Source organism: Coturnix japonica, chromosome 1 (assembly GCF_001577835.2).
Source record: "Coturnix japonica isolate 7356 chromosome 1, Coturnix japonica 2.1, whole genome shotgun sequence".
NCBI lineage: Eukaryota > Metazoa > Chordata > Aves > Galliformes > Phasianidae > Coturnix > Coturnix japonica.
This window is the reverse complement of record NC_029516.1, coordinates 4,951,273-4,977,412: the sequence shown is the minus strand read 5'-3', so window position 1 is coordinate 4,977,412 and position 26,140 is coordinate 4,951,273. Positions and strand designations below refer to the sequence as shown.

The following is a 26,140-nucleotide window of genomic DNA, read 5'->3' as shown; positions in this document are numbered from 1 at the left end:
AGCAAAGACCTTGAAGAACACATGAAACAGTGCTGTTGCCGGTTTTGAGGAATCATGTAACTAGATTCTGGAGATGCACCTGTAATGCCTGTATACACAGCGTGATCTCTCCTTAACCAGAGATTTTAAGAATTTCACAGCAAAGCGAGTGAATTACTGACCACAGTAATGTATGTAGCTTTAACATTCAGCGAACAGCCAGGAGATCTGAACTCAGTTCAAGAGCAGTCCCAGAGCCCTGTGGAAGAGCCTCATTGCTCTGGGTTAAAAATACAAACTGCTTTATCAGGAATAATAAAAAAAAATTGCAAAAATCACAACTAGCTCTAAAGGGCACCAGAGATATTTTAGTCTGATGCAGCAAATTTGGTTTTCCCTATCACCACTTTCCAGTGACTTAAAGTTGCTGTGCAGCTTACATAGTTGGTTTACACAGCCTGATTGCAAACTAGGATGTTATAGGGTCAGATCTGTTAGAAGATTATGCTGAATTTATTAGTTTACTTGAATGCTGATTGAAAGAGTAAAAAGATAGGTCATTTATTTCTTTTAAATAGAGGGAAAAAATAACTAGAAATTTAAAGCCAAAGTTAATCTTATTCCCAAGAGCCTTACAGAGTCTAGACTTCAGACAGAGTAAATCTGGTCATCAGCACGCTGGAAGTAATTCATACAGTAACTGCTCTGAACAAGACATTTTTTCACCCATTAGATCTTAACATTTTCCATGGAAGAAGAAAGATGTCAAGTCTTCTCCAAAACACACAGGTCCCAGCTCTCAGATCATCTAAGCCAGTACAACTTGCTCCAAGGAACACTGTCAGTTCATGTCAGCTGGAAATCCAACTCCAAGTCACATAAAATACTGTCTCGATTAATTCCTCTTGGAATCAATGAAAGTTTACGTCAGTGTTTAAATGCTTTTCTCCCCATCATCCTATTTGAGGCCTTTAATACCTTACCCCCTTCCAAGTCCATAATTTTTCCCTGGGCTCTGCCTACAGAAATCCCTTATTTTGGCACATCCAGATGAAACCTGAAACTGGTCAGCAGCATTCTACAAGTCTTGCCAAGGCCATTTTTTTCTAAGAAGTAACAAGTCTAAGGTCTACAAGGAAATCCACCAGCCACAGCAGTACTTGTAGTTGATAGGATTGAAATTCTTCCCTAAAACCAGAGTGTTGGAAGGGATGTCCACCAAATTAGCAAAAACACCCAACAGCTCTACTGAGTCTAATGATCAACTTGATAATATCAGTCATACATTTCCTATCAAAGGGGTTCTCATGCAAAGCCAAGCAAACCTCCCAAGGATTAGAATCCAACTGCCATTAACATGCATTAAGCCCTTGATTTCTTCAAGTAAAGATTTATTACAGTGCTAAAGGTTGAGAAGTGATGTTACGTCCGTTCTAAAAATGCCTAAAGGTGAATTTAGTTACTATTTGCAGACCCAGATAGATTCAGCTTGAGATTTTCCAATGGATCAGCCAATATCTCCTCATTCAGGATGAGCGTAATGGGAGATGCAGGGGCAGAGTGACCACTGTACTTTAACTCCCTTGTATATTTACAATATATTTTGTATGGAGAAAGACCTTTAGATGCACGTATATTTCAGAACTGCAACATCCACAGCTTTAAAAATATTCAACTACAGCCTTTTCACATCACCATTTTCTTTGGGACTTGTAAACAGAGACCCCGATTTAAAACTAAAGATCTTAAAACTAAAGAAAAAAGTTAACACCTCCCTACTTTACTTTCCCTTGCAAACTTGTGTGGAATGTACTTAATCTGTTTAAAAGAATGTTTTGCCACAAAATGTTAATAGATAAAATTTCCAGTTCCACCTAAGTTCTGGCTCCACTGATCTGCTGCTGTAAGATAAACACTGCCTGCAGTTCAGGCATGTTCACCTGGAATCTTCCACTTTGCCAGTCTTTCACTACTGGTACAAATATAAAACTTTTTAAGAGAATAACTGCATGACAATTTAGCTTGAAATCTGTTTTAAAATAATCTAGCAGAACTTACACAATAGATTTTTTTCCCAACAATCTGAAATCTACACATTCAACAGAAGAGAGAGACAGTACGGTTATTATGATAATTGCTGAGATTCTCAATATTTCTACCTTCAGAAGATCTTAATATTTAAATATTAGTTTTAAATGAATAAATACATAGAAATCAGTATCTGCTGATTAACAGTGGTCCAGTAAGCACAGTGGTGCATTAACAAGAGCTTGGAAGCAAGTGCCCTGTAATGAGTTGTCAGCTCTACACAGTAGGTGCATTGACTTTATCATGAGGAATAAAAAAACCTAAGGAGTCTGTTCCACTGATGATGAGGCAAAGGGATACGTACAATCAAGGAAAAACTATCAGAGAAAAGTTACATAAAAACACAATTTGTATGAAAATTTTGTTGTTTAAATTTAGGAAAATTAGTGTGCTATCAGTATAAACAGGTCCAGCTATTCAAATAAAGGAGGAAGCATGGTAACGTTTAGGTTACACTAAGAGGTTGTTTATTTATTTTCAGTTCCAGGAAGCATTTTTTTTTTTTTTTCCCTACAAATAATAGAGCTCATGAAGTCTAAACAGCTTCCCTTGGAGATGGTGATACCCATCAGACAACATCCACAGGGAACAGCTGGATCATTTTCCTTACACACAAGAAATTCAGCTCCTGCTCAGGTCAATCAAAAGAAAATCCTCTGGCTCTTGCAGAGATCCAGCAAAAAGACTACAAATATCCCTGGTATCACCTGCTTCTGGTCCATGCTTGGTACAGCATCTTATTCTTTATTGAATCCCTGTTGAACAGAACAAAGCCTGCTATTTAGAGAATGCTGTAAGAACAACTGCTAGAAAAATAAGTACTAAAAGTGTTTCGCTGCTTTAATTATACCTGACACAGACACAGGACACAGTGGCTATCTATCCTACTAAAGGCCAGGAAAGTGCCATGTAGCCTGAGTATCTCTGAAAGAAGGTGATGAACCACAGATAAGTAGTGCTGCATTTCCACTGATGGGGTGAAGCGGGGGGTGGGGGGATGGAGAGTATGAAAATTAAGGAGAGAAAGAAATGAAACTAGGACAAGTTATTTGCATGGGCATTTATGAGACCAGAAAGCAGCAGCTATGTAGAAAATGAAATGCATACAGAGGAGACATAGAACTTGGATAAGTGGATGGTGAGGGCATTAAAAAAGTAAAACAGCGAGCTTACAAATTGTGATAAAGATTTAGTGAACAGAAGAATTAAAAAGAGAGAGAAACTAAGTAATTTGCTATTGGGTAAATCTCAGACAAAGCATTCATTTCTATATTACATGCTTCCACCAGCTTAAGCCTAACAATTTCTTGGAAAAAATCGAAAGCTGTTGCATGTTGCACATAGGGTTATTTGAGTGATTGTTTAAGGAGTTTTCTAGCAAAGGCAGAAATACTGAGGGAAGGACATGGAATTACTTTTCTCTAAAGAGTTAAATTCTAGTTTCATTCAGAAGTTATTTTTAGGAGGGCAGGCACTAAAACGTCCAGCCAAAGAGTGAACCTTCATTGCCGTGGACTCTCTGTGGATAGAGCCGTATGCCATGACAAGTTTATAGATAAGCCAAATATTAACAACTCCATTTTACTGGTGGGAAATGAGGCACACAGAGATTAAGTAACTCATCCTAACTGTCTCAAAGTTTGGGGAAAGCTTGAATTACAGCCTTATCTCTTGAAGCATAATATAAGTTCTCCACAACCTTTCCTTTCTACAGAGCAATTTCCTCATTGTAGATCCACAGAACACAGAACTAGACAAACCTTAAGATTCACAATGGCTTAGTTACAAATTGATGCAGAGAAGTAGTTTGTACTTTGATTGACTTGCAAGATGAAGACAATGAAATGGTAGATGAAAAGAAATATAACAAAATAATGCATGTAGGAGAGAAGGATCCTGATTTTTTTCCAACATAATATATATATCCTTGTAACTGAGAACTGTTAATCACTAGTCAGAAATTAAATTCTGAAGCATAACAGATGTAGAAACAACACGATCTTTCTGCCCTTCAAAGAAAGAAGAATGAATTCAACATCTCAAGGTCTTAGGAGGGAAACTGAGCACCAACACAGTTTGCCCAGAGAGGTTGTGGAGTCTCTCCCTCTTTGGAGATCTCCAAAGTCACCTGAACATCAGCAACCCGCTCTGGGTGTCCTTACTTGAACAGGTGTTGGACGAGGTAAACCCAGATGTAGCTTCCAACCTCAGCCATTTCAGAACTCCATGAACACACCTCAAACAGCTACTGCGTGTCCCAACATATAGAAGCAAGACAAAATTGCACCTAAAAAGAGCCCTTCCAACACACTGTTTTGTTAACATACGTGCAAACAGTTGGTCAAACTACAAAATTTCTTTGCTGCAAGGTATTGTGGGTTGATTCTAATTTAAAACTGCAAAAAATTCAGATGATTCAATGAGGAATCATTCATCAAGGAAAAAACAACAACACTGCTAACATAAGAAGTCCCTGAACTGCAAGTCCCTGATAGCTGGGATGAGTATGACTACAAATTTACTATCTTACATTCTTGCTAAACACTTGCATTACTGCTTTGGTAATTTTATATTACACGGGAAAGGGGTTAGGTCACTTTAAACAACTAGACAAAGGAGTACAGCAGAAGTTGTAAGTAAACCTCTTTGTAAGAGAGCATTCATTTGAATTGGATGGTTAAATCCCTGATGAAGCACCTAGAAGATTTACCAACTCATGTCCAAATGAACAAGATGTAATGAGCTTGTATACCGGCTCAATATGAAAAGAGGATTGTTTTTAGTAAAATGGTACAGAATAACCTCTTACTGAAAAGAGCTATATTGAATTTTAATCAGAGGAAAATAAAGATGCAAGAATAAATCTGCAAAGGCTTAGAGAAGGACTAGATGACTTTCTCAGTCATCAACAATGACGCTTGAGAGTGTTACACCCTAATCTGCTATTTTCTATTATCTTTACTTTTTTGATCACTCCACATATCGTGCCTTTCTAAGAAAAAGAAAACAAACAAAAATAAACCTAAAAAAACAAATCAAAAGCAATAAGAAAAACTGACAGTTTTGTCTTCTGCAAAGCACAGAGAAAACACTAGATGGAAAAGTTATTGAAAACCTGTACTTCAAATTTGTTGGCCCTATTTTTTCATCCCAGTATTATTCACTGAGGAGTTGCATGTTCAGACTGGAAGTGGAGGAACACAGACTATGTTCTGCTGCTCATATTTTATATATTAGAACTTAGTCACACCCTCCATCTTCCTGTTCATTTTCATTTGTGTGATGACTTGGGGCTTATTTTACCCTCACTAACATTCCTTTCAGTGCAATCTTGTATTTTCAGAGACGTTAACTGAAAAACTATTTCTAAAATGTGCTTTTAGTTATGAAAAAAATAAAAATCATACACCCTTTTTTTTTTTTTTTTTTTAACAAGCATATTTTGGCAATTATTAGGGAATTTTTGTTCTCCACTGATGTCTAAAATTCCATTATTTGTATTTCATTGTGGTGATGGAGTCCAGCATTATGTCCCAGAACCAAACTTTTGGGACTCTATAATAAAGCTGTTTTTGAGGAATGGGTGGAGACAACATTGTTTGGGTCCTTGGAGTAAAGTATGTGAAAACATTTTTTGTTCCTTTTCTGAATAGCAGTTTGGTGTTAAAGATCCATGTACTGAAGCAGTCTTCTCTGACACAGAATTCAGCAGAGGAAGCCTCACTGTAGTTTTGCTGAGATGGAAAGCCAGAAGTCAGATCAGTAACTGAATTCACAATGCTACAGTTCTCTGAGGTTTTTCCGAGCCAGTAATTGAATCTGAGCCATTGCATGTGTCTTCTTCTCCACTTCCCCAGCTCTGTACCTTGAAGCTACCTATCCTATTTAATTTCACAAGTAATTTCACAGGTGGAAGGGGAAGGACCTTTTTTCCCCAGCAAACTCATAACACCAACACAAGATGGCTGAAATTGCTCCTTCAAGTCTGACTTGCTAAGCAGGGAAGGCACTTCTATACTTGAAAAGCCAAACTATCTACAGGCTGTTGGGTTGATATATATGGTGGGAAATGGAAATTTGGAGTCATCTACTCCACATAAGGACATATTCCCAATTCCACTAGCCAAGTTGTATCCACTTGTTCAGCAGGACTTGTGAAACTGGGAGAAATTTTGGTGAAATCTGCATGGAGAGCATTACAGTAAGATTTGCTTCTTCGCTCCTGCTCTTCAGATCTCACCTTGAGATTGCAAAGGCAAGTTTAAAAAATAATTTTTATTTAATTTAAGCAATAAGCCACAGAAACATCACATACTTTTTCAGGGAGGAATGCAAAGGGGGGCAAGATCTTCCCTGTGCAGGTAACTTGAGATTTATAGCATTGTATTTAGCCTTACTTGAGCCAAATTAAAGGGACAGAAGCAAAAGCAGAAATGTGGCCTAGAGGGATTTACTTTTTGTGTCAGTCCTTGCAAGGTTCCTGCTCTGTTCTCAGAGCATAGGCTCCAGCTTCAAAAGCAGGAACCAAAGCCATGCCATGCTATGCCATGCCATGCAGACCAAGATGATGTCACAGAAGTAAAGGGAGGGGTTGGGGCATGGAGTAGAGATACCTCAGAATAGATGGTCTCTGTCTCTTCTGCATGCCAGTGGGACTAGAACCCACCTTATAGATCCCTTTGGAGTCAGTTATATGGTGTTTCTGACCACAGAGTGTAAACCATTTGCTGGTATAGCTCTGAAATATTTTAAAAAGGCCTGAAGTTTTGCCATGCTCTCCCAGCTTCAAGGAGCCTGACAGGCACCACAATAACTCCAGTCACACTATAGAGAGACAAAGAAAGATCAGTCAGAAGTGTGTAGTGTGTGAAAGCATAGGTGTTATTCTGGGAACTTATCTAAAGAGAAAAAGGAGAAGAAGAAAAAGAAAATAAAAAAAATCCAAGCTCTCATGTACTTACTTTCCAATAGTTTTAATATTCAGATCACTGACAAGAAAGATATTTTCCAAAGTGGGTTTTGTTGCTTTGAACACTAACCTGTGTTGAGTCCTAACATGAATCTATTGGGTGCCGTGTTCTCCAGAAAGCATTTACAGCTCTTGCCATTCTACCCCAGTCAGAAACAACAGAAGAGGCATGTCTGGTGTAACTATACACATGCCATGTATTTCTTTTAATACATGAGGGTTAATGCTTTAAAACTAAAAGAGGGGAAATTTAGACTGGATATCAGTGGAAAACTCTTCACTAAGAGGATGGCAAGGCACTGGCACAGCTGCCCAGACAGGGTGTGGGTATCCTATCCCTGGAGGTGCTCAAGGCCAGTTTGGATGAGGCACTGGACAGCCTGAGCTGGTGGGGAGCAATCAAGCCCACGGTGGGGTGAGGTCCCTTTCAACTCAAGCCATTTCATGATTCTGTGATTCCCCCAGTTAACCAAGTCTCAAACTGTGACCAAGTCACAGGACAAATTAATAGGTGTGCAGAACAAAAACCAGACTGAGAATTTGCCACCACTGAACCCTATTGTTGAGGTGACTGCAATATTTGCTGCTGCACTCTGGGTCTTAAGGAATTACTTCATGCCACCTCTATTTCTTATAAATATTAACAACCTTCTCCCTTGATAAAAGTAGCCAGTATGCTCAGAGGCATCAAGCTAAACTAGATGGAAAGTGGTCTGCAGGAAATAAGATTTATAAGGAAAGGTGGAATTGTCTCACAGTTGGCATCTCAAGCCATGAGCTTTATGTTGGCTTCCAGCTGATTACTAATTTTTTTTTTTTTTTTTTTTTTTTTTGCTATCAATGATCATTTCACTTACATTACACACTGCCTCTTCCTGCATTTTCATGGAATTGTAGACTTGCTTGAGTTGGTAGAGACCCTCTAAGGTCGTCTGGTCCAACCCCTTGTACTGAACACCTACAACTAGATCAGGTTGCTCAGAGCCCTGTCCAGCCTCACAATGAATATCTCCAGGGATGGAACATCCATCACCTCTCTGGGCAACTTGTTCCAGAACTTCATTACCCCTACTGCAAGAAACTTTTTCCTTATATCTAATCTAAATCTCCCCTCTTTTAGTTTGAAACCATTTCCCCTTGTCTTATCACAACAGACCTTGCTAAAAAGTCTGTCTCCTTCTTCCTCATAGCCACCCTTTGGATGCTGAAAGGGGCTTTTAACCCTCTGCATCCCACAGTTACATACAGAGTTGTTTCCATGATCATATACAGTAACTACATAAAGAAGTGCTGTGTAAATTAATTTAATCACATACCTGACCTGCTCTTTGTCTGTACACCTCCTATTTCCAGGTTCACACACAAAGTTGTTCAGTCATACTTTAGGGAAAAGAGCACCAGGGAGACATGTCTACTCCAATCATACAAACACGTCACTTTCTTAAGAAAACAGGATTGTTTGAAAGAGCAGCAGTCTCTCTTCCTTAAATCACTTCAGCTTTCCAGTTCTCCATGTCATCCCTCTCGTCAGCAAAAAACCTGCTATCACCTGACTACCCCAGCAGAGGAAACAGAAGTTTTCTCCGAATGGGATAAACTTTTAAAGTAATTCCTAGAATAGCTTCTTCTGGAGCACACACGCAGCAGACAACACATATGGAGCTCTGCAAAAGCACTTTCCTGGCATTCGCTTGCAGAGGATGACTCACAGGAGTCACTCTGAGCACGGATCACCCTGACATGACCACCCTTCCCCTGATGCCACTCAGACCCCTCTGCTTGCAGCACGCCAACCTCTATGCTGAGGTTTCAGATGCCAAACAGAAACTATGTGCTGACAGTCTTAATAACAAAATTAAAAGCCAAATCTGTAGTAGAACTGCTCAGCCAAGTCTCACATGGCACAGACGAGCATAAGGGATCCTCGCACACGCTGCTGTGCACAGGCTCAGAAGATGGTCAGAGAATATTTAACTTCTCAAAAAAGGAAGTTAAACACTCTGCGAATGTAAGGGAAAACATCCTCAGCCTGTAAGTAGATACTGTGGTTTGATTTTAAGGGCCTGCTCAGCTCAAGGTGTGTGGTGCATGAAGCCACATAAGTACTATAGCAAGACCCTCATTTATACTTAAACATAAAAAAAAAAATAAATTAAAACAATCGCAACTCAAACACCCCTTCAAAATCTTTGCAGTTATTCCCTTAAAAATAATAATAATTAAAAAAACCAACACAACAAAAAGCAACACAAAACAGTTATTAGGTGCAGCTTCACATTTTGCATCTCAGTTAAGAGAAACAAACTTTGTATACAACTTACTTTCTAATTTAACCAACTACATCCCCAGCTGCTTCCCTGAAGTTTCTGCAAACCATCTGCAAACTTTTTTACACGTCAAGATACTCAGTCAGCAAAGCGGTGCAGTTACAGCAGCATTGAACGCTGCCACTTGACACTACATTTTTAATATCTGGAGCAGGTAATAACAGTGCTTTTGGTTATTTACCGCTTTTGGTGATTTGAATTAATGTTAATCACTATTCACATTAAAAAAGAAAAACAACCAACAGCACTGCTGAAAGAAAAATCAGTAACAACTTCTAAGTATCAAATACATTCATCAGAAGAGATAAAGAAAAGTGGAAATTCCAGCAACAAAATTAAAGAACAGAAAGAACATTTTCCCCTCCACACCCCCCAACACATTTCCCTCTCTTTTCATGCTGCTTTTTGCTGCTCTGAAGTTTTCCACTCGTTCCGCTGCAACAGCACAGCAAAGAAAGCAGTGAGTTCATGCAGCAGTTTCAACTGGTGTGAGCCTTTGCTATTAACTTGAATTTACAGGGCGATCTCTCCTTAAATTACAAAGAAGAAAAAAAAAAAAGTAAGAAAAAAAATCCACACTTCCTCACTACACTGTAACACTGAGAAGTATATCTTAAAAATCTCCCTCGAGTCTCTCTAAACATCTGCTTAAAGGTTTGCTGTATCTTAAAAGGGCTCTAATTACCAGAAACTCCTCTCTTACTTAAGCCCGGGGCTCACATTTCGATTATAACTCAAGCTCCAGTTAATTTAGGGCTGAACCATAAAAACAAAAACAAAAAAACAATGAAGAAAACATAGGCCTACCTTAAAACTTTCCAGCTTTTCAGAGGATCCAAGTCAGAGATTATAGACACCATCGTATCAATAATAGAAATAAAAATAGTAATAAAAAAGAAAATGGCAGGGAAGCCTAAGCACAACAGCAGCAAGGACTCTACTCAGTGTGGGAATGACAACAAACCCAGCACAGCTCTTCCTCCTTCTCGAGCTGATAAGCACTTGTCCCAGCTTCTCTCCACCCCCAAAATCAATCTTGTGCTATATTGCTTCACAGTCCCAGTTTCATTTCTCCACCACTACCTTTTAAAGCCCTTGTAATCTGCTCCAACTGATCAAATGTGACCTTTTTGTAGCCCACTTTATTCCAAGCACAGCCCTCAGTTAAATCTCTCTTTATTAACACAGTCCTTCTTGGCTTTCTTTTGGAACAAACACAGCTCAGGCTTGAAGCCTCCAGTCTTTGCCAGCAATCATTTACAGATTACTGCAAGCTGCAGTCATCTCCTTTTGGGTATTTCTTCTACCTCTGAGGTTTGCCTCTTATATTATTTCCAGGAGATTGGTGGGGGTCTCCCTTTTCCTATTCTGACTATTTTAAAGGAGGGACTTCAGAATGCAACTCCTCTACCACCCATCCCTCCTCTTCTTGTCTTCACCCCCAATCTACACACCCCTCCTCCCCCCACAGAAAAAGCTGTTCACAACCCTTTGAATACAGCAGCGTCTTTTCCTCCCTCCCTCTTTTCTCTTTAAAATCTAATAGACTTGATAGACTTGTAAGCTGTGACTGAAAGCACTCTAATTTATGGCAAGACTGCTATTATAGTGGAATAATAAAAAGCATAATAATGGTTATATTATTATGCATAATTATATGCATAATAATATAACCTCAGTGTGCCTGAAAGGGGAAAAGGTGGCTGCGTAATTCCATTAAATCCGTTTCTTCTTTTTGTTGCTACTTAAAAAATAAATAGTAAAGCGTCCTCCAGATCACTATGGTGATCTGAAAAGTTGTGTAACTGCTCTGCCAGAGTCTGTTTATTTAGAAAAATCTACATGATTTGCTTCCCCCCCCCCCCTTTTTAGTAACACTTTCTGACATTGTTTTCTTTGCTTTTGAAAACTTCTGCATTTTTTCATTTAAATGTTCTGGCGGGGAAAAATACAATAAAAGAAAAAAAGTAAAAGCAGAATAATATCTTCTAAATTGTACAATCAGAACCAAACTACCCCAAACTACAGATACTTCCACTTTGCTATTTACAATGTAACCATATGCTCTTTGTTCTTCCCGACCACAAGTTCTTAAAAGCAGGTATGTATGTAAAAATGAAGCAGAAATTAAGTCTTCTGCCATCACCTCCTTTGATGAGATGGAACTTGAGGTGTTGCTTTTAGGGTGACCTCAGCTGCTGTTTGCACAAGAGCTTCCCATTTCTGGTGTCTCTATGGTACCAAAGCAGCACAGTCTGCCCTTGATAAAAGATGACCTTGTTCCAAAACACCTTGTGACCATTTTATCTGCCAGGACATAATAGTATGGGGCTCTGTCCGCAGATTTTAGCAAACAAGGCTTGAAGTTCAGATATCTAGATTTTACATCCTCCCAAGCAGCACCTTTGCTTTGTCTCCAGTAAGGATAAGGACAGCAGGGAATGCTGCTGGTGAGACTGCTGGTACGATCTGGGGGTGGGGATAGCCAGGGTTACAGATACTCCACCACTCTCTTAAAACCATCGTGGCACAGAGTGATTCTCACCTGGTACAGGTCTGAGCACTTCTTCAGAAATAAGGATTGTATCAGCCTGTGGACACGTTGGGGATCTGTATTTATTTACCTACAATAAATGGCTTGCATACTTGTCATGGATAATGAAATTCAATTGCCAATTGTCATATGTTTCTTTGTGGAGCTGATGAAACACTGGTTGTCAGCTTGGAACACAACAAAACCAGATTGGCCAGTGTTTCTTCCTTCCTTCCCTCCCAGAAGTTTGTAAGCCATCTTTTACACAGGTTAATCCTTACCTGAGGGCAGGAAGGATGAGATTAGTTATTGTACTCTATCTATGCTTTTTTTTTTTTAAGGTCCTTGTCACATCCTGTCCAGATGCTGTTGCACATCAGGATGTAAAGGGGACAATGCTGCTCTCCATTTACACCTACTTGGGGATATATTTATTTCAGTTTCTGTGCTGAAAAGGAGTGGGTAAGAGCTGCAAGGGTGAGAGACACGAAGGCTGGATGCTCCTACATCTGTAGCCTTCAAAAGGTAGACACGCATGGTGGAGGACCACAAGGAGTAATGTAGATGGAAAAAACAAGGCCAATATAAACATCTTGTCCCTGCCCCCTACTTCAGGACACTGTAAAACTTGGCCAGAGCTCCACTTCATTGAGATGCTGTGTATTTTAGCTGTTCACTCAGAAATCCAATAATCTGTTTCCATGTTAAGAGTTTTCTCTCTAGCAAGTATATTTCATACTTTATATAGACATATTTTTCACAGCTATCCCATGGAAAACGTTCCTTTATTTTCTTCCAATGTATCTGTATGAAAACAATAAAGTAGGGGCAAGGATTCTTGCTTTCTAATTTGCAATTATTTACCATTATTTAAAATTATTTTTATCATAAAGTTACCATCTCTGGAAGGAAGGCCAAGCCTTCATCTTGCAGAACCTGGCCTGCATTTTGCCAGCCTTTCTACCATATTGAAGAAAGGAACTATAAGCTTTCTAAAAATAAAACTGGAAGATTAAGTTTAGCACAGAAAAACTTGTGACAGGCAATGGATTTTCCAAAACAGCCTCACTTATTTCTTATAGCATGTAGCTATAGTAGGAGAAAACAAATAAAACAGAAACAGAAACCCACTGTAAGATTATTTTAACTCTTGTGCTCTTGTACTCCCTCTCATCTTTTAGCTAAATGTTTTTTTTTTTTTTTTTCCTTTCTGTTGTGGTTAAGGACTTTGTCTTCCAAGCTTTTATTTTATACTTTAAGTGAAGACATTTTCTATGATCTTTAGCCTGTTTGCCAAGAAAAAGGCAGCACATCTGTGAAATATTACTTAGGCAAATTTATTACAGCTCTGAAAGTTTCCTCTACCTGCTGAAATCCAGCGTATTGTATAACTTGGGTCTCACATGCCAAAACGTATCCCACTAGTGAGAGCTTAGCAATCCTTAGTTAATATGATAAAGAAGTACAAGCTTTCCAAGATTTTGAGTCATGTTAAAGTAAATATATATATACTTCTGAAAACAGTATTCGTATATACACACACATACACAAAAGAATCTCTAAGCAATATCATCATCCTTAGTTTAGACAGCTGCAGAGCCAAAAAGTTCCAGATCAGCTAGCTGCAAACATTTGAAGGTCAAGTACAGGACAAAGCATTTAAAAAAAGCATAAGCAATGATGACTACTGAGCATTAAAGAGATTCTATTATGTCACAAGGCTTTTTTCTAGCTGTTTCTTTATCAGAAACCTATTGAGTTGGGGACTTTGTAGTGTAGGGCAGGATTAAGAACCAAATGTAGTAAGTCATTTGGGTTGGTTATTTAACCCTCTTTCAAAGGTGTTATCTCATTCAAAATAGTTTAGGAGCCAAGGAAGATCTGCCAAAGCACTGTATTTTAGTCAGGATGCCCAACAGCCAAGTTATCAGGAAATAATAGCAAACTAAATAACTTCTAACTGCTTCCCAACACATAGTTTCCATTGCTCATCATCTCATCTCTATTGCACTTTCATACAAAGCAATATTAAATTATTTGAAAGAAATACTGCTCTTTTACCAGGAAAACCTCACTGTCCCACGGCTGCCTGCTGTTAAACAAAAGCTTATATGTTAAAGAGTAGCCTCAAACTTCAGGACTGCTGTTGTGGGCTGATAAAGCCTCTTATCCAGACTGTCTCACGCTGTCCCTCTCTGCCAGCACTGCCACCCCCCTGCCTCCCCTCGCTGTGCCTGATGCTTCTCCTTTTAAGCAGTGTAGTGACTAATTGAATACGCATTCTGGTGCTTTACAAGCAGCTTTTCCTTTTCTGCTGACCGGCCAAATGTTTTAAAGTTGGCAAGATGATGTTTAAACTTGGGAACTCAGGCACATATTCAGGGTCTGGATGGATGAAAAAAAAATCTGGCTGAATATAAAAATTCTGTTTTAAAAAAAGAAAAAAAAAAAGAAAAAGAAAAAGAAAAAAAAATTCCCACTGCTAGAACTGGTTTGAATAAGAGTATTACATATCTTTAAAGAGACTCCATTTTTTCCCTGGCAAAATACATGATCTGAGAGACAATGTAAGTTTAAGAACTGCACAAAGTCATGCACTAGCACTTGAACACAACCGGAGAAAAAGCAGTTACAAGCAGGCATAAATCCAAATGACAATTGCCCTTTGGGAAAGAGTGCTGTAACCGAAACACCCTGGAGACAGCCAGTAATTCTGATTCACAGCCAATCAATGGCCAGAGTATGGGATTTGGGGCATCTTATCACACAGAGCAACTCACAAGTTGGCTTCATCCAGCAGCTGCAGAGATTTAAGGGTTTTGTTTCTCTGCTAAACAGCTGGCTTGGCTGTACAAAGCCCAAACTTTAACAGTTAATCATTAATCTTGAATTACATAAATGTGTTGCATACTGATCGAATTCTCACTTTTACAAAGTCTTAGAGACAAACTTTTCTGAGTTGTGGTTTGTTGTTGTTGTTTTAAGTACACAGATTGTGATTTTAATGGATTTTCAAGTACTTTCTGATTCTGCTCATGACAACTGCTACAATAAAAAGTCTTATGAGCAAAGATGTGTTTTGTGCTTATTCACCTAGCAGAAAATGACTATATGGCACGCTTTATTATGAGAGAAATGCTTTCCAGCCCCTTTGAAGAGATAGCCTTCCACAAACTCCCATCATCCTGATTTCTGAAGGTGTTTGTAATTTACTTTAAATGGCATATGAGCCAAACATTTATGTCCTGTGGTAAATTTCCCTTTATTGGCTAGCAGGAGAGTTTCTTCATTCTGTAGCATTGGCAGAGCAAGAGCACTTCTGTAGTCCAAGGCAGGGGCTGCCCTTCCTAACCCAAAGGAAAGAATAAAAGGAAAGAAAAGCTCCTTGTACTTGCCAGACATGTTCAAAGAGAGCTACTTGCACACCCCAATCTGCTCCTTTCATTCCATTCAGGGGAGTCATGGGTCAAATTTGGAAAGGAGGAAAATAGCAGTCGTTAACCCTTTCAGTGCTGCAGTAGACTGAAATGCCAAAGCTGATGCTGTCGTTTTATTCCCATTCTTTTGGTGTCAAGTCATACAGCGAGCACCAAGAGATCCTTATGAATCCTTATGAAAAGGTTATTGTTCATGCTGCCTTCATAATGCAGTCCAGAAAACAAAAACTGAGGTAATGACCTTAATAAGTGCTTTGTTGTGAAGGCTGTGTTTTCACATGGACCACAGCTGCATTTATACAGTCTGAATTTCATCTCATGCAGTGCTGAAGAATAAATCTCAGAGTAATTTAATTATGCTGAATGTATACTGTAAAATGTTTGGGAGATTTCAAATGACAAAAAGGACAATTACTGCCCCATATCTGCATGTGTTTTAAATAGCCTCTTCTAATATTTACCTCTGGTATTCTATCCATTACAGGAGCTCAGAAAAAGGGATGGTTATTGGTAAAGGACTAGATGAAGATATTTATCTAATTCCTTTCAGTCTTCTTGACATTGAGAAAACTGTTTTTTTATGTGTGTCCTACTTTCCCATCTGGGAGAGACGGATACCACCCTAGCAATCCATAGAGCAGAACATGAGGAAATTTGAAGACAAAAAAAAATTGGCAGCTTTATGAAATTCCCTCCTTTCCAAGATTGTTTTAAGTCTAAATCAACTGAAATACTAGTTCATCATTCAGTGTAAAAGAACATGATCTGTTGAGACAGATGGCTTCTACCATTTCAAAAATTTAAGAGTTGCTGTAGCTAAGCTAGAAACCCCTGAAGCTTTAAATAATGGTCACCTATATCACAGTCTTTACAAATATAAGTAATTTCAAAGCTCCAAAGTTCTAGAAGGCAATAAAGGGGAAAATAGTAATGAGAATAATGAAGAAAATGTTGAAATAAATCTTCAGTTTCATGAAGAATTTCATCTTTACAAAACTACAGTTTAAGATATAATTTTGAAAGTACCAGCAGCAGACCTGCAGTCACGTACCTTGTACATGGAGGTTTTATCCTTTAAACTTAGGGAGAAAGAGAGACAAGGTCCCCAGTGACAACATGCTTTGCTATTGACCTAAAGATGGTGACATGTAAGTAGGGAAAGAGAAAATGTTTTAGATGCCTGAGCAATCACATACATATTTCATGTGAAGGCATGAAGGAGCATTCCTTTAGCCTGTGTATGAACTGCACTAGTATGGGATGAGTTTATGTTTGATGCTGGTCAAGATTCAAGGTTTTCTGGACTTCTGCTTTTCCTAGAAAAAAGCTCAACTATGAAAACAGTACAGGGTAGTTTTCCTAGTGGTGTTATTTCATCAGTAGAGGGCTGTAGTTTAATGTAGGTCTAAAATGCAATTTATCCATATAAAAAGTTAATAAAAATCATTATTTTCCTTATTCCTAATTTGGATTTTTTTTTCTTTTTAATTAAATACAATTATTTCCTTTTATCTTGTAAGGAAATATGAAAAAAACCCAGTATGTTATTTTTTCTTCCCTATTTCTGACCACTGAGGACTGCACTTTTTAAATAACGCGTCACATAAATGATCATTCATTACCATGCTGGCTAATCCATTACTTCCTTCATCTTCATGAAAATTTTATATCTTTCAAAGCATTAATAGCTACTGCAGCCCAAATCACTTATATTATTTATATACACAACTAGTATTCACACATGCAGTTTGTTTACAACAGATTCTTTCCTTCTGTTCAAAACTATTCTAAATCTCATGTCACATTTTTCCTTTATGCTGATCTCTTTTACAAAAACCGTAGCATTGTAGTGATTTTTTTCCCAGACAAGGCCTGGGATGTGATTCCAATAAAGACAAGCACCGGTCCCCATGTTGGAAATAAAACATTTTTATTACTTTCTAAACCTGGGGCATAAACATTCATTTCTTCATCTGACAAAATCCAACCAATAAAGACGGCAAAAAGAGTTAGATTTATAGAAGCAGCTTTCTAGAACATTATACTGCCCTCTAGACACTGGATGTCTTGAAAATTACATTTTTGAATGGTTTGATCCATAGATTAGAAAGAAAAATATTCTTGTATTCTTATTCAGATATTCAGTTGATGTAGCTTCAGCAGAACAGTTCTCACTCTGGAAGCTGTAGGAGCTAACACTAGATGAAGTCTCTATGCCTGGATTAGGTTGTTTGCTCATATCTCATGGGGTATTTGGCATACTCTCTTCACTTCACAGGTTCCTGGTGTGTCAAGCCAGAACATATCAGCGGATTATCATGCATAGTTGCTTGAATTTCACTGCTCTGCCACCTGAACAGAGCTTGTAGAGGACTTGCAAATCTGTTTTGGCTGTTACATATCATCCAGGAAGATGATCAGTCTTCATCTGAGATCAGAAGGTGGACACACTGCTGTTTTTCATAATACTTTGTTCAATTGATTTCTATTCCCATCTTTTGTGGCTTTTTTTCATGAATGACACATCCTAGGTCTTGCTAATTATTCCTTATCCATATCCAGCAGTTTGAAATAGCTTTTGAAGACTCAGTATCTTCTTCTTGCTTGTGTCTACTCATTTTTAAGTCTACTTTCAGATACTGAACACTTTTTCCTTTCTATCATTTTGTTTCCCTCCCTTCCTCCTTTCTCTCTTCCTCCCTCCCTTGGTTTACTCCCCTCCTCCCTCCCTCCCTTCCTCCCTCCGTCCTTCCCTTCCTTCCTTTCTCCCTTCCTTCCTTGCATATTTTTTCTTTCACAATTTTTTGAACACCAGGACATTGGAAAGTAAAAAGAGAGATAACAACGAACAGACCTACATTTGCTAGGAAATGTTTCTCTTTTTTTAGCCTTCAATTGAACATTTGTTTACCTCCAGTAATGAAATAAAAAAATTGAAATCATTGAAACATGGAATAATTTGGGCTGGAAGGAACTCTAAGGATCACCTAGTTCCAACCCTTTTCCATATGCAGGGCTGCCCATGGCCCCATCCAGCCTGGTTTTGAACACCTCCAGGAATGGGGCATCCATGGCTTTTCTCAGCAACCTGTGCTGGTGCATCACCAACCTTCGAGTAAAGAATTTCCTTCTAACTTCTAACATAAATCTTTCCAAACAGACTGAATTTTTTATTGCCAACTTAAAGGCATTTTCTTCAGTACTTGATTTTTTTTTCTTCCTCAAAGGTTGTTTCCAGACAACTTACTTTTCAAAGTAAAAACGCTGCATCTAAAATTCATGTGTATTTTATGACATCAGTAGTGGGTTCAGGCTTCATGTTGACATTATTGATCACAAAACTGGGCCTAGTACTTCTTCACAAATACTATCTTTCATCTGAGGCCTGCTTTGAGATGTTAATTGCCTTGAACTCAATCAATTAAGATGTCCTTTATTGGAAACAAAGTCATAATCTTCTCTAGGAGCACTAAGTGTAGAACCTAGGTGTACCAAAGCTGTGTTGTTACTTTTCTCTTGTGCATTACAATAATATATTAATTATTAATAAAATATAATGGAATGAAATGAGTATTTTTGATCAAATTCCTGATTTTCATGAATTACATTAGTCAAAATCTTTTTAGTCAAATGCTCCATATCTTTTCTATTATTTGCCCTTCAGACAGATTGAGCAGCCCATGGGTATAGGCAACCTATTATTTTTGATTTCCAAATAACATTAACATGATCACAGTCTGGTAAATAATATTTCCCTCTCTGTGCTGATTGACCTGGTCTACACATTTAAAATAATGCATTTCTATGAGATCCTTATCATAACTCACATTTTTAATAAGTTGGAAACAAATGTCATCATCCTTAGATGATGCCATTAAGGCCAGTGGCATCCTGGCTTGTATCAGGAATGATGTGGTAAGCAGGACTACAGAAGTCATCCTGCCCTTATACTTGGCATTGGTGAGGCCTCACCTAGAGTACTGTGTTCAGTTTTGGGCACCTTAGTACAGAAGGGACATTGAGGTGCTGGAGCAGGTCCAAAGAAGGGCAACCAGGCTTGGGAAGGGCTTGGAGAATATCCCTGTGAGGAGAGACTGAAGGAACTGAGGCTGAGGGGAGACCTTATTGCTCTCTTCCAATAAAGGTGATTACAGCGAGAGCAGGGTTGGTCTCTTCTCACTGGTGGCAGGTGACAGGACAAGGGAAGATGGCCCCAAGTTGTGCCAAGGTGAGCTGGATATCAGGAAAAATTTCATTGCAGAAAGGGTTGTTAAGCACTGGAATAGGCTCCCCAGGGAGGTGGTTGAGCCACGATCCCTGGCTGTGTTTAAAAATTGTTTGGATGCAGTGCTCAGAGACATGATTTAGCAGAGGGTTGTTAGTGTTAGGGTAGTATGGTTAGGTAGTGGTTGGAGTTGATAATTTTTATGGCTTTTTTTCAACCTAAGCAATTCTATGACAGTGATTATATGATTCTATTATATGAGATAATCATCTTACTGTATTTCAAATTGTTTAGCTTGTCTTATCGCCTGTAGCCTAGAAAAGCATATTGTACCCTTCCATATTTCCTGGACTACCACCAGTAAATTTATCTCCAGCTTGTACTGTCCTATATCAGTATTTCATATCCAGGAGACCAACACAGAAGAGCACTGCCATTTTTATTCTTACCCATATGTACTGAAAGTTGGCCAACATTTGCTGATGTAAATTACTCCTTCCCAGCTCCCACCTGGCAGCTCTCTCTAACCACTAAAGGTCAGAAACATTTTAATGAAGCCACTTGATCTGAAATGTCTGTCATAGTTCAGACTCATGTCTGAGTAAAACTGCTGTCACATAAAGCTGCCTTAACCTGGGTAGCAGGACAGCTTTTGGACACCTGGAATGGAAAAGCAACATTTACACCTTAACAGACTTTAATTTCTGCTCCGAAAAATGTATCAAAATCTGGCACAGGAGTGGAAAAACAGTAGCTGCAACTTTATCAGCCATTTAATCTGGTGGAAAGAAGAGCTCTACAAAGATCAATGAAGTGTTGAGGATCATGGCAATATATTACCTCAGTCTTCACTAGCATCTGTTTTACATACAGCCCTTGAGTGGGTGGTTTGGAAGGTGGGAACTTGGGGAGCGATGCCCCTCCTACTGTAAGTAAAGACCAGGCAACTACCTGAGAACCCTGAACATTCATAAGTCTATGGGTCCTGATGAGATGCATCCCAGAGTCCTGAGGGAATTGGCTGACACAGTCACCAGGCCCCTCTGAATGACATTTGAAATGCTGCGGCAGTCAGGTGAAGTCCCTGTTGACTGGAAAAAGGCAGTGTCACACCCATTTTTATCATGGGTAGAAAGGATGACCCGGGAAGTACTGAACTTTCAACCACACATCTGTCCCAGAGAAGATAATGAATAATGATGGTGTAACTGTATCAGTAGATAAGGGAAGAGCCATTGGCATCATCTATCTGGACTTCAAGTTTTGACATGGTCCCCTATAACACCATTCTCTTCAAACTTAAAGGATATGGGTTTCCAGTGGTTATAACTGGTGGTCATTGTCTTAGTGTCCAGATGGACCTCACTGACATGTGATGTCCCTCAGGGATCAACAATGGGACTCGTGCTCTTTTACATTTTCATCAGTGATACTGACAGTGGGAATGGCAGTACCCTCAGCAAGTCTGCAGATGACACCAAACTGTGAAGTGTGATTGACACACCTGAGGGACACAATGAGAGACTTAGACAGGCTTGAGTAGGGGGACCAGGTGAACAAGAAGTTGAATAAATCCAAGTGCAAGGTCTTGCAGCTGGGTCATAGCAGTCCCTGCTATCAGTACTAGTTGGGGGTTGTAAGGATGGAAAACAGCCCTGTTGAAAAAGACTTGGGGGCACTGGTGGATGACAAGCTGGACACAAGCCTGCAGTGTACCCTTGCAGCTCAGAAAGCCAACCATAACCTAGGCTGCATCTAAAGAAGTGTTTTGTAGTAAAGGTGGCGAGACACTGGAACAGGTTGTCCAGAGAGGTGGTGGATGCCCCATCCCATATCTCAAGAGATACTCAAGGTCAGGCTGGACAGGGCTCTGAGAAACTTGAACTAGCTGTGGGTGTCCCTGTTCATTTTAGGTGGGTTGAATTAGGTGACATTTAAAGGTCCCTTCAAATTCAAATGACTCTATGACTCTATGATTTATTCTGGAGCTCTCCTCAGTGGTAGAAAAAAAGACAAGGTGCTCTTGCCTCTACAAGCACTGCTTGTGGATTTACTGGAAGTTATCATCTAGTGTTAAGAGATGAAATTCAGTGTGTATGGACGTTCTCTGAAAGACTGCCAAAGGCATTAGAAATAAGAACATAAATTGAAGGTGAACAAAATTGCAATTGAATCTATCTCCAGCAAATATAATTAGAAAATAACCTAGTGAATGAAAAATACATTGGATTTTTAGAAATTATGTCATTTTCAATAACACAAGAAAAAGGTTCCTAAAGGCAGGAATTCCCAAATTAAAGAGTGATTTAAGAACCACTTTCAAGTAAATGGTCTGTCCCAGAGCCAAAAGATGTTACTGCCGTGCCAGCAACAATGCCAGTGTGTGGCATTAAATGCTCACATTTCCCTGAACACTGATGTTTTCTCATAGTACACCTTCAGCTTCTTCCTCTTGTTTGGAGTTCTGACAAGCACTCCGAGCCTCCAACTATGCCTCTGAATTCTCTATAACAATTTTATGTATTTCATAACATCTCATCATCTACTTCTTTTTCTTTATTTCCCTTAAATATTGCAATATCTCTACATATCTATAATTTTTGTCCATGCTGCTGAGATGACATAAACTTTTAGCCAAAGTTGTCCTCTTTCCTAACAGTAGAATTATAACAATCTAATAAATGACGAATAAAGAACTTCCTAATTCCCAATGAGTTTAATTCATGTCTTTTATTTCTGGAAAAAAATCTCTTTTAAAGCACCAGTATGTATATGATTAGCAGGGATGTGCACTCAGTTTGCAGCACTGAATGTAATCATGTCATGATCATTTGTCCTTAGGCAACAAATAACTTCTAGTCTAGTGATACGTTCATCTTTACCTAATATAATGAAGTCCAGAACAGACTTTGTTTGCATTAAGCACAATATCATTTATATTTGAAATCATTAAAAAACAAACCCAAAACCAACAAACAAATCATCATTTATATTTTGCAGCTAGCTGCATGGATGTAGCAGCTATGTCTCAGCAACTGAATTCTCCCATCTTACTGCATTTCCTCTCCATGAATTACTGACTGGTGCTTATGGAATAACACCTATGGTTCTGAGGTTTGGTTTGTGTTTGAAGTAGTCAAGTGCAGCTGCCTTTATAGCATTTAGTTAATAGCAGTAATTGATGTATACCTTCAGTCCCACTAACATAGATGCAGTCAGAAGTTTTAGTACACAGCAATGCCTCTCCTATTGTCCTATGGTCCATGATCCTATGAATATGCACAGAACTCCACTGCACTGAGTCCCTGTACATCTTTTCCATCCACACATTAGCACCACAAATGTCAATTCCAAGCATTTTCTCTCTAGAAAGTATATATTATGCTTTACACAGACTGATTTTGCAGACTCTTCCCTTTGAGCAACTTGTGCGTGACCTCATGTCTGACCGGATTTTAAGAACATTTGACTAGAAATCTCCTGAGACCACCTACCTCAGTCAACCTATGATCATAAAATACTCTCCATTCACTTTATTTATTCATTTTTTTTGCGCAGTCCACACTTTTAAATTTGGCTAGTAGTGGAAATATTATTCCTGATTATTCAAATAATCAGTTTTACAGCAAGATAAATGTATCAGATTGTGCTACCTAAATTCCCGCTTCTCTTTGACTTTAATACACAAGGCTGACACTCATATGTGAGCAATAAGACGCTGCACTTATTTAATGTTCATTGCTGCATAAACTCAGTTTTCACAGAATCATAGAATCGATTGAGTTGGAAAGGATCCTTAGACCCAGCTCCCCTGTAATGAACAGGGACACCTGCAGGTGCTAGATCAGCTGCTCAGAGCCCCATCCAGACTGACCCTGAATGTCTCCAGGGATACAGCATCCACTGCCTCTTGGGGCTACATTTTCCAGTGCCTCACCACTATTATTGTAAAAAACTTCTTCCTTGTATCCAAATTAAATCTCCCCTCTTTTGAATGTTAATCACTAATTTTAATTTTTGACTGTTTGGATCTTTATAGTTCCCCAATAATAAAGAAGATTTCTTGTTTGCTCCACCTATTAATTTGATTGAAAATTAGTATTGCACTGTATGGGAAATCAACTAGGGGTCAGGCTGTGCTAAGCACAGATAGCTTTTAGATTGCCTGAAACACAGGTATGGCCATTGGAGAATGGGGTGAGATCGACTTCCCATACATCTGAGTTTGTTTGTGACTTCCACAAATGTAGAAAACTGGATTTTTTTCTAGCAAAAATCACTCAAGTATCTGCTATACTTTTTCAGTAGCCAGTTAATGCCCTCCCAGCATGCTCTGCTTTCCACTGTCCAGCTTGTCTTCCAAAGTAAAGCTAAGAGGGGGGCAACATCTGCTCCCCTGCATCCTTCCCAGGATCAAGGAGCAAGAGGCGGTGATAGGATTATAGAAAAAAACAGTTGTGTAAGGCACATGTTGCATTCTTCTGAGGATTGTACAACAGCTGAGGCCTGGGGATCTGAAGGGATGAGTCATTTAAACCAGATACAAACCTTCCCCCACCACCTTCCCACCTCAGATGAAAGGGAAGAGGGACAGAGCCAGACCATCTGGATAGCTCTGTGGGAGCAGAGGCCTGCAGAGAAGATTGGACTGCCACGATGCTTAGCACGGAACAAAGAAAAACAACATGCTCTACAGTGTTTCCTAGAACACACTCATCAACAGCTATCAGCTGGTTTTATATCAATGAGCATTTGCAATGATTAGCCCTTATTTCTAGTCTCCGCACAATAAAGAAGACTAAATTAAAGAATAGGGTGATGTTATAAAGCAGATGACATTACAAAGAAGGTGATGCTGTAGAGAGGTTAACTGTAAATTAAATCTATCAGAATGCTTTGGAGCCATTACCACACCAAAATTACACAGTGGTCTGGTTAGAAACTGATATGAGGATCCAGAGTGCTGCTCTTCTGTTGTAACTTTACCTTACAATGTTCACAAAAGGTTTAGAAGTTAAATTTAAAATGGAAATTCATTGGAGTGGCAACTGAACAAACAGGATAATATGTGACTGGGAAATGCAGATTTGCAGAGTTTGTGAATTTGAGTGAAAATCTCAAGACAATTTCTTCATTGATCAGATTTCTCTCACAATGCAAGTCTTCCTTTGCACAGATTACTGCAAAACAGTCAAAATTAACATTTGTTCCTCTAACATTAGGTTAGAAATTCCCCAGCTTTTAAAGTTTTCCCCAGCTATCACTTTCCATTAGCCTCATTACCCAGTATAACTATTTTTTTCCTATAACCACTTCACCATTGTTGCAGTTTAGAATCACCCAACGATAAGGCCTACAGTAGAAAGAAACTTGTAATTGTTGTATGGAGTTATACTATTTATTCAGAAAAAGTGTGAATCTTTCTCATACTAAAATGCTATTAAAAGGCAAAAAAAAAAAATGGTCTAACATTTCTACTGCTGTTACTACACCTATTACCCCAAGAAACTGCATGTTTCCTCCATCTTCTATTATGATATTGCCTATGGATACTGTTTAGGACATATTTATAGTGTCTGACACAGTTAAGGTAAAAACTGATAGCTAAAACTTAAAAGACTGATTTTTTGGTATATACTTTCTATATCCATTCGCTCCTTGTAGATGAACTTAAATAAAGGACTTTTGTTTCATCATTACAGTCAAACAAACTTAGTATATACTGACTTAAATACTTGTCTCTACAGCCCATTTGGATAAACAAGTGGCTCAGGATTTAGCCAACCCCCATCTGGTTACTTTAAAAGCAGAAGTATAAAAATATCAAAGAAACCAAATAAAAAAATTGCTTTAACCAGTCTCCATCTGGCATTTTTAATAATGGAATTGCAAAGGTACAAAATGTGTCAGCTGTTAAGGTTTTGTGCAAAAATACATACTCTGTTTAAGAACACAGAACAATTTCCTGTACAAGACAGGTTAGCTTCGAGTTCAGCTGGGTTTTGACTGAGAACTTCCATGTTGTAGTAATGTAGGTCACAGTTTAGCAAAGCAAACCAAAGTCATTTTGTTTTTTTTCCGTACTCCTAAATGTTGGGGTTTACAGCAATACATACATTATTGCCTTGTAAATCAACCTGAAAGCAACAGACTCAGGATTCTGGGGTGATGACTAATGCTGAAACATAAGATTTCTAAAATATCTGCTTTTACAACTGATGATCTGACCAAACTCTTTTGCCTTTTAGACATTTCTTTTGGCTAAAGTAGCTGAGAGTGTTAAGGCTACTCAGGAAAGGCCCAATTAAATGCTCACTGAAGGAAAAAAACATATTTTTTGAGGAATCCTACAGATAAAGCTTTTATTTTTTATTATGAAACTTGCATGTTAAGACCGTATCTGTTACAACTTCGAAAGTAATACAGTTTGAAGTTAGTCCAAAACCTTTCCACAGTGGGTTTGAAAAGATCATGGTTTGCATTTTTCTTCTTCTTCTTCTTCTTCTTCTTCTTTTTTTTTTCTTTTTTTTTTTTTTCTTTTTTTTTTCCCCCTTCCCTCCTCTTGCTTTTGTTTTGTTTCAC

The 26,140-nt window shown here is 38.6% G+C and overlaps 1 protein-coding gene across 2 annotated transcripts in view; it reads right to left on the bottom strand.

Annotated features, from left to right (window-relative positions):
• Positions 1 to 26,140, bottom strand: part of CELF2 (CUGBP Elav-like family member 2) — a 552,930-nt gene that overhangs the window by 363,063 nt on the left and 163,727 nt on the right. The window contains exon 1 of one of the 2 annotated variants that reach the window (XM_032441939.1): positions 10,171 to 10,606. The exons of the other annotated variant lie outside the window; for it this stretch is intronic. Coding sequence (XP_032297830.1) covers positions 10,171 to 10,223 — 53 coding nt within the window. The 5' untranslated portion in view covers positions 10,224 to 10,606. Of the gene's footprint in view, positions 1 to 10,170; positions 10,607 to 26,140 lie in introns of those variants that run through there. 2 annotated transcript variants of the gene reach the window in all.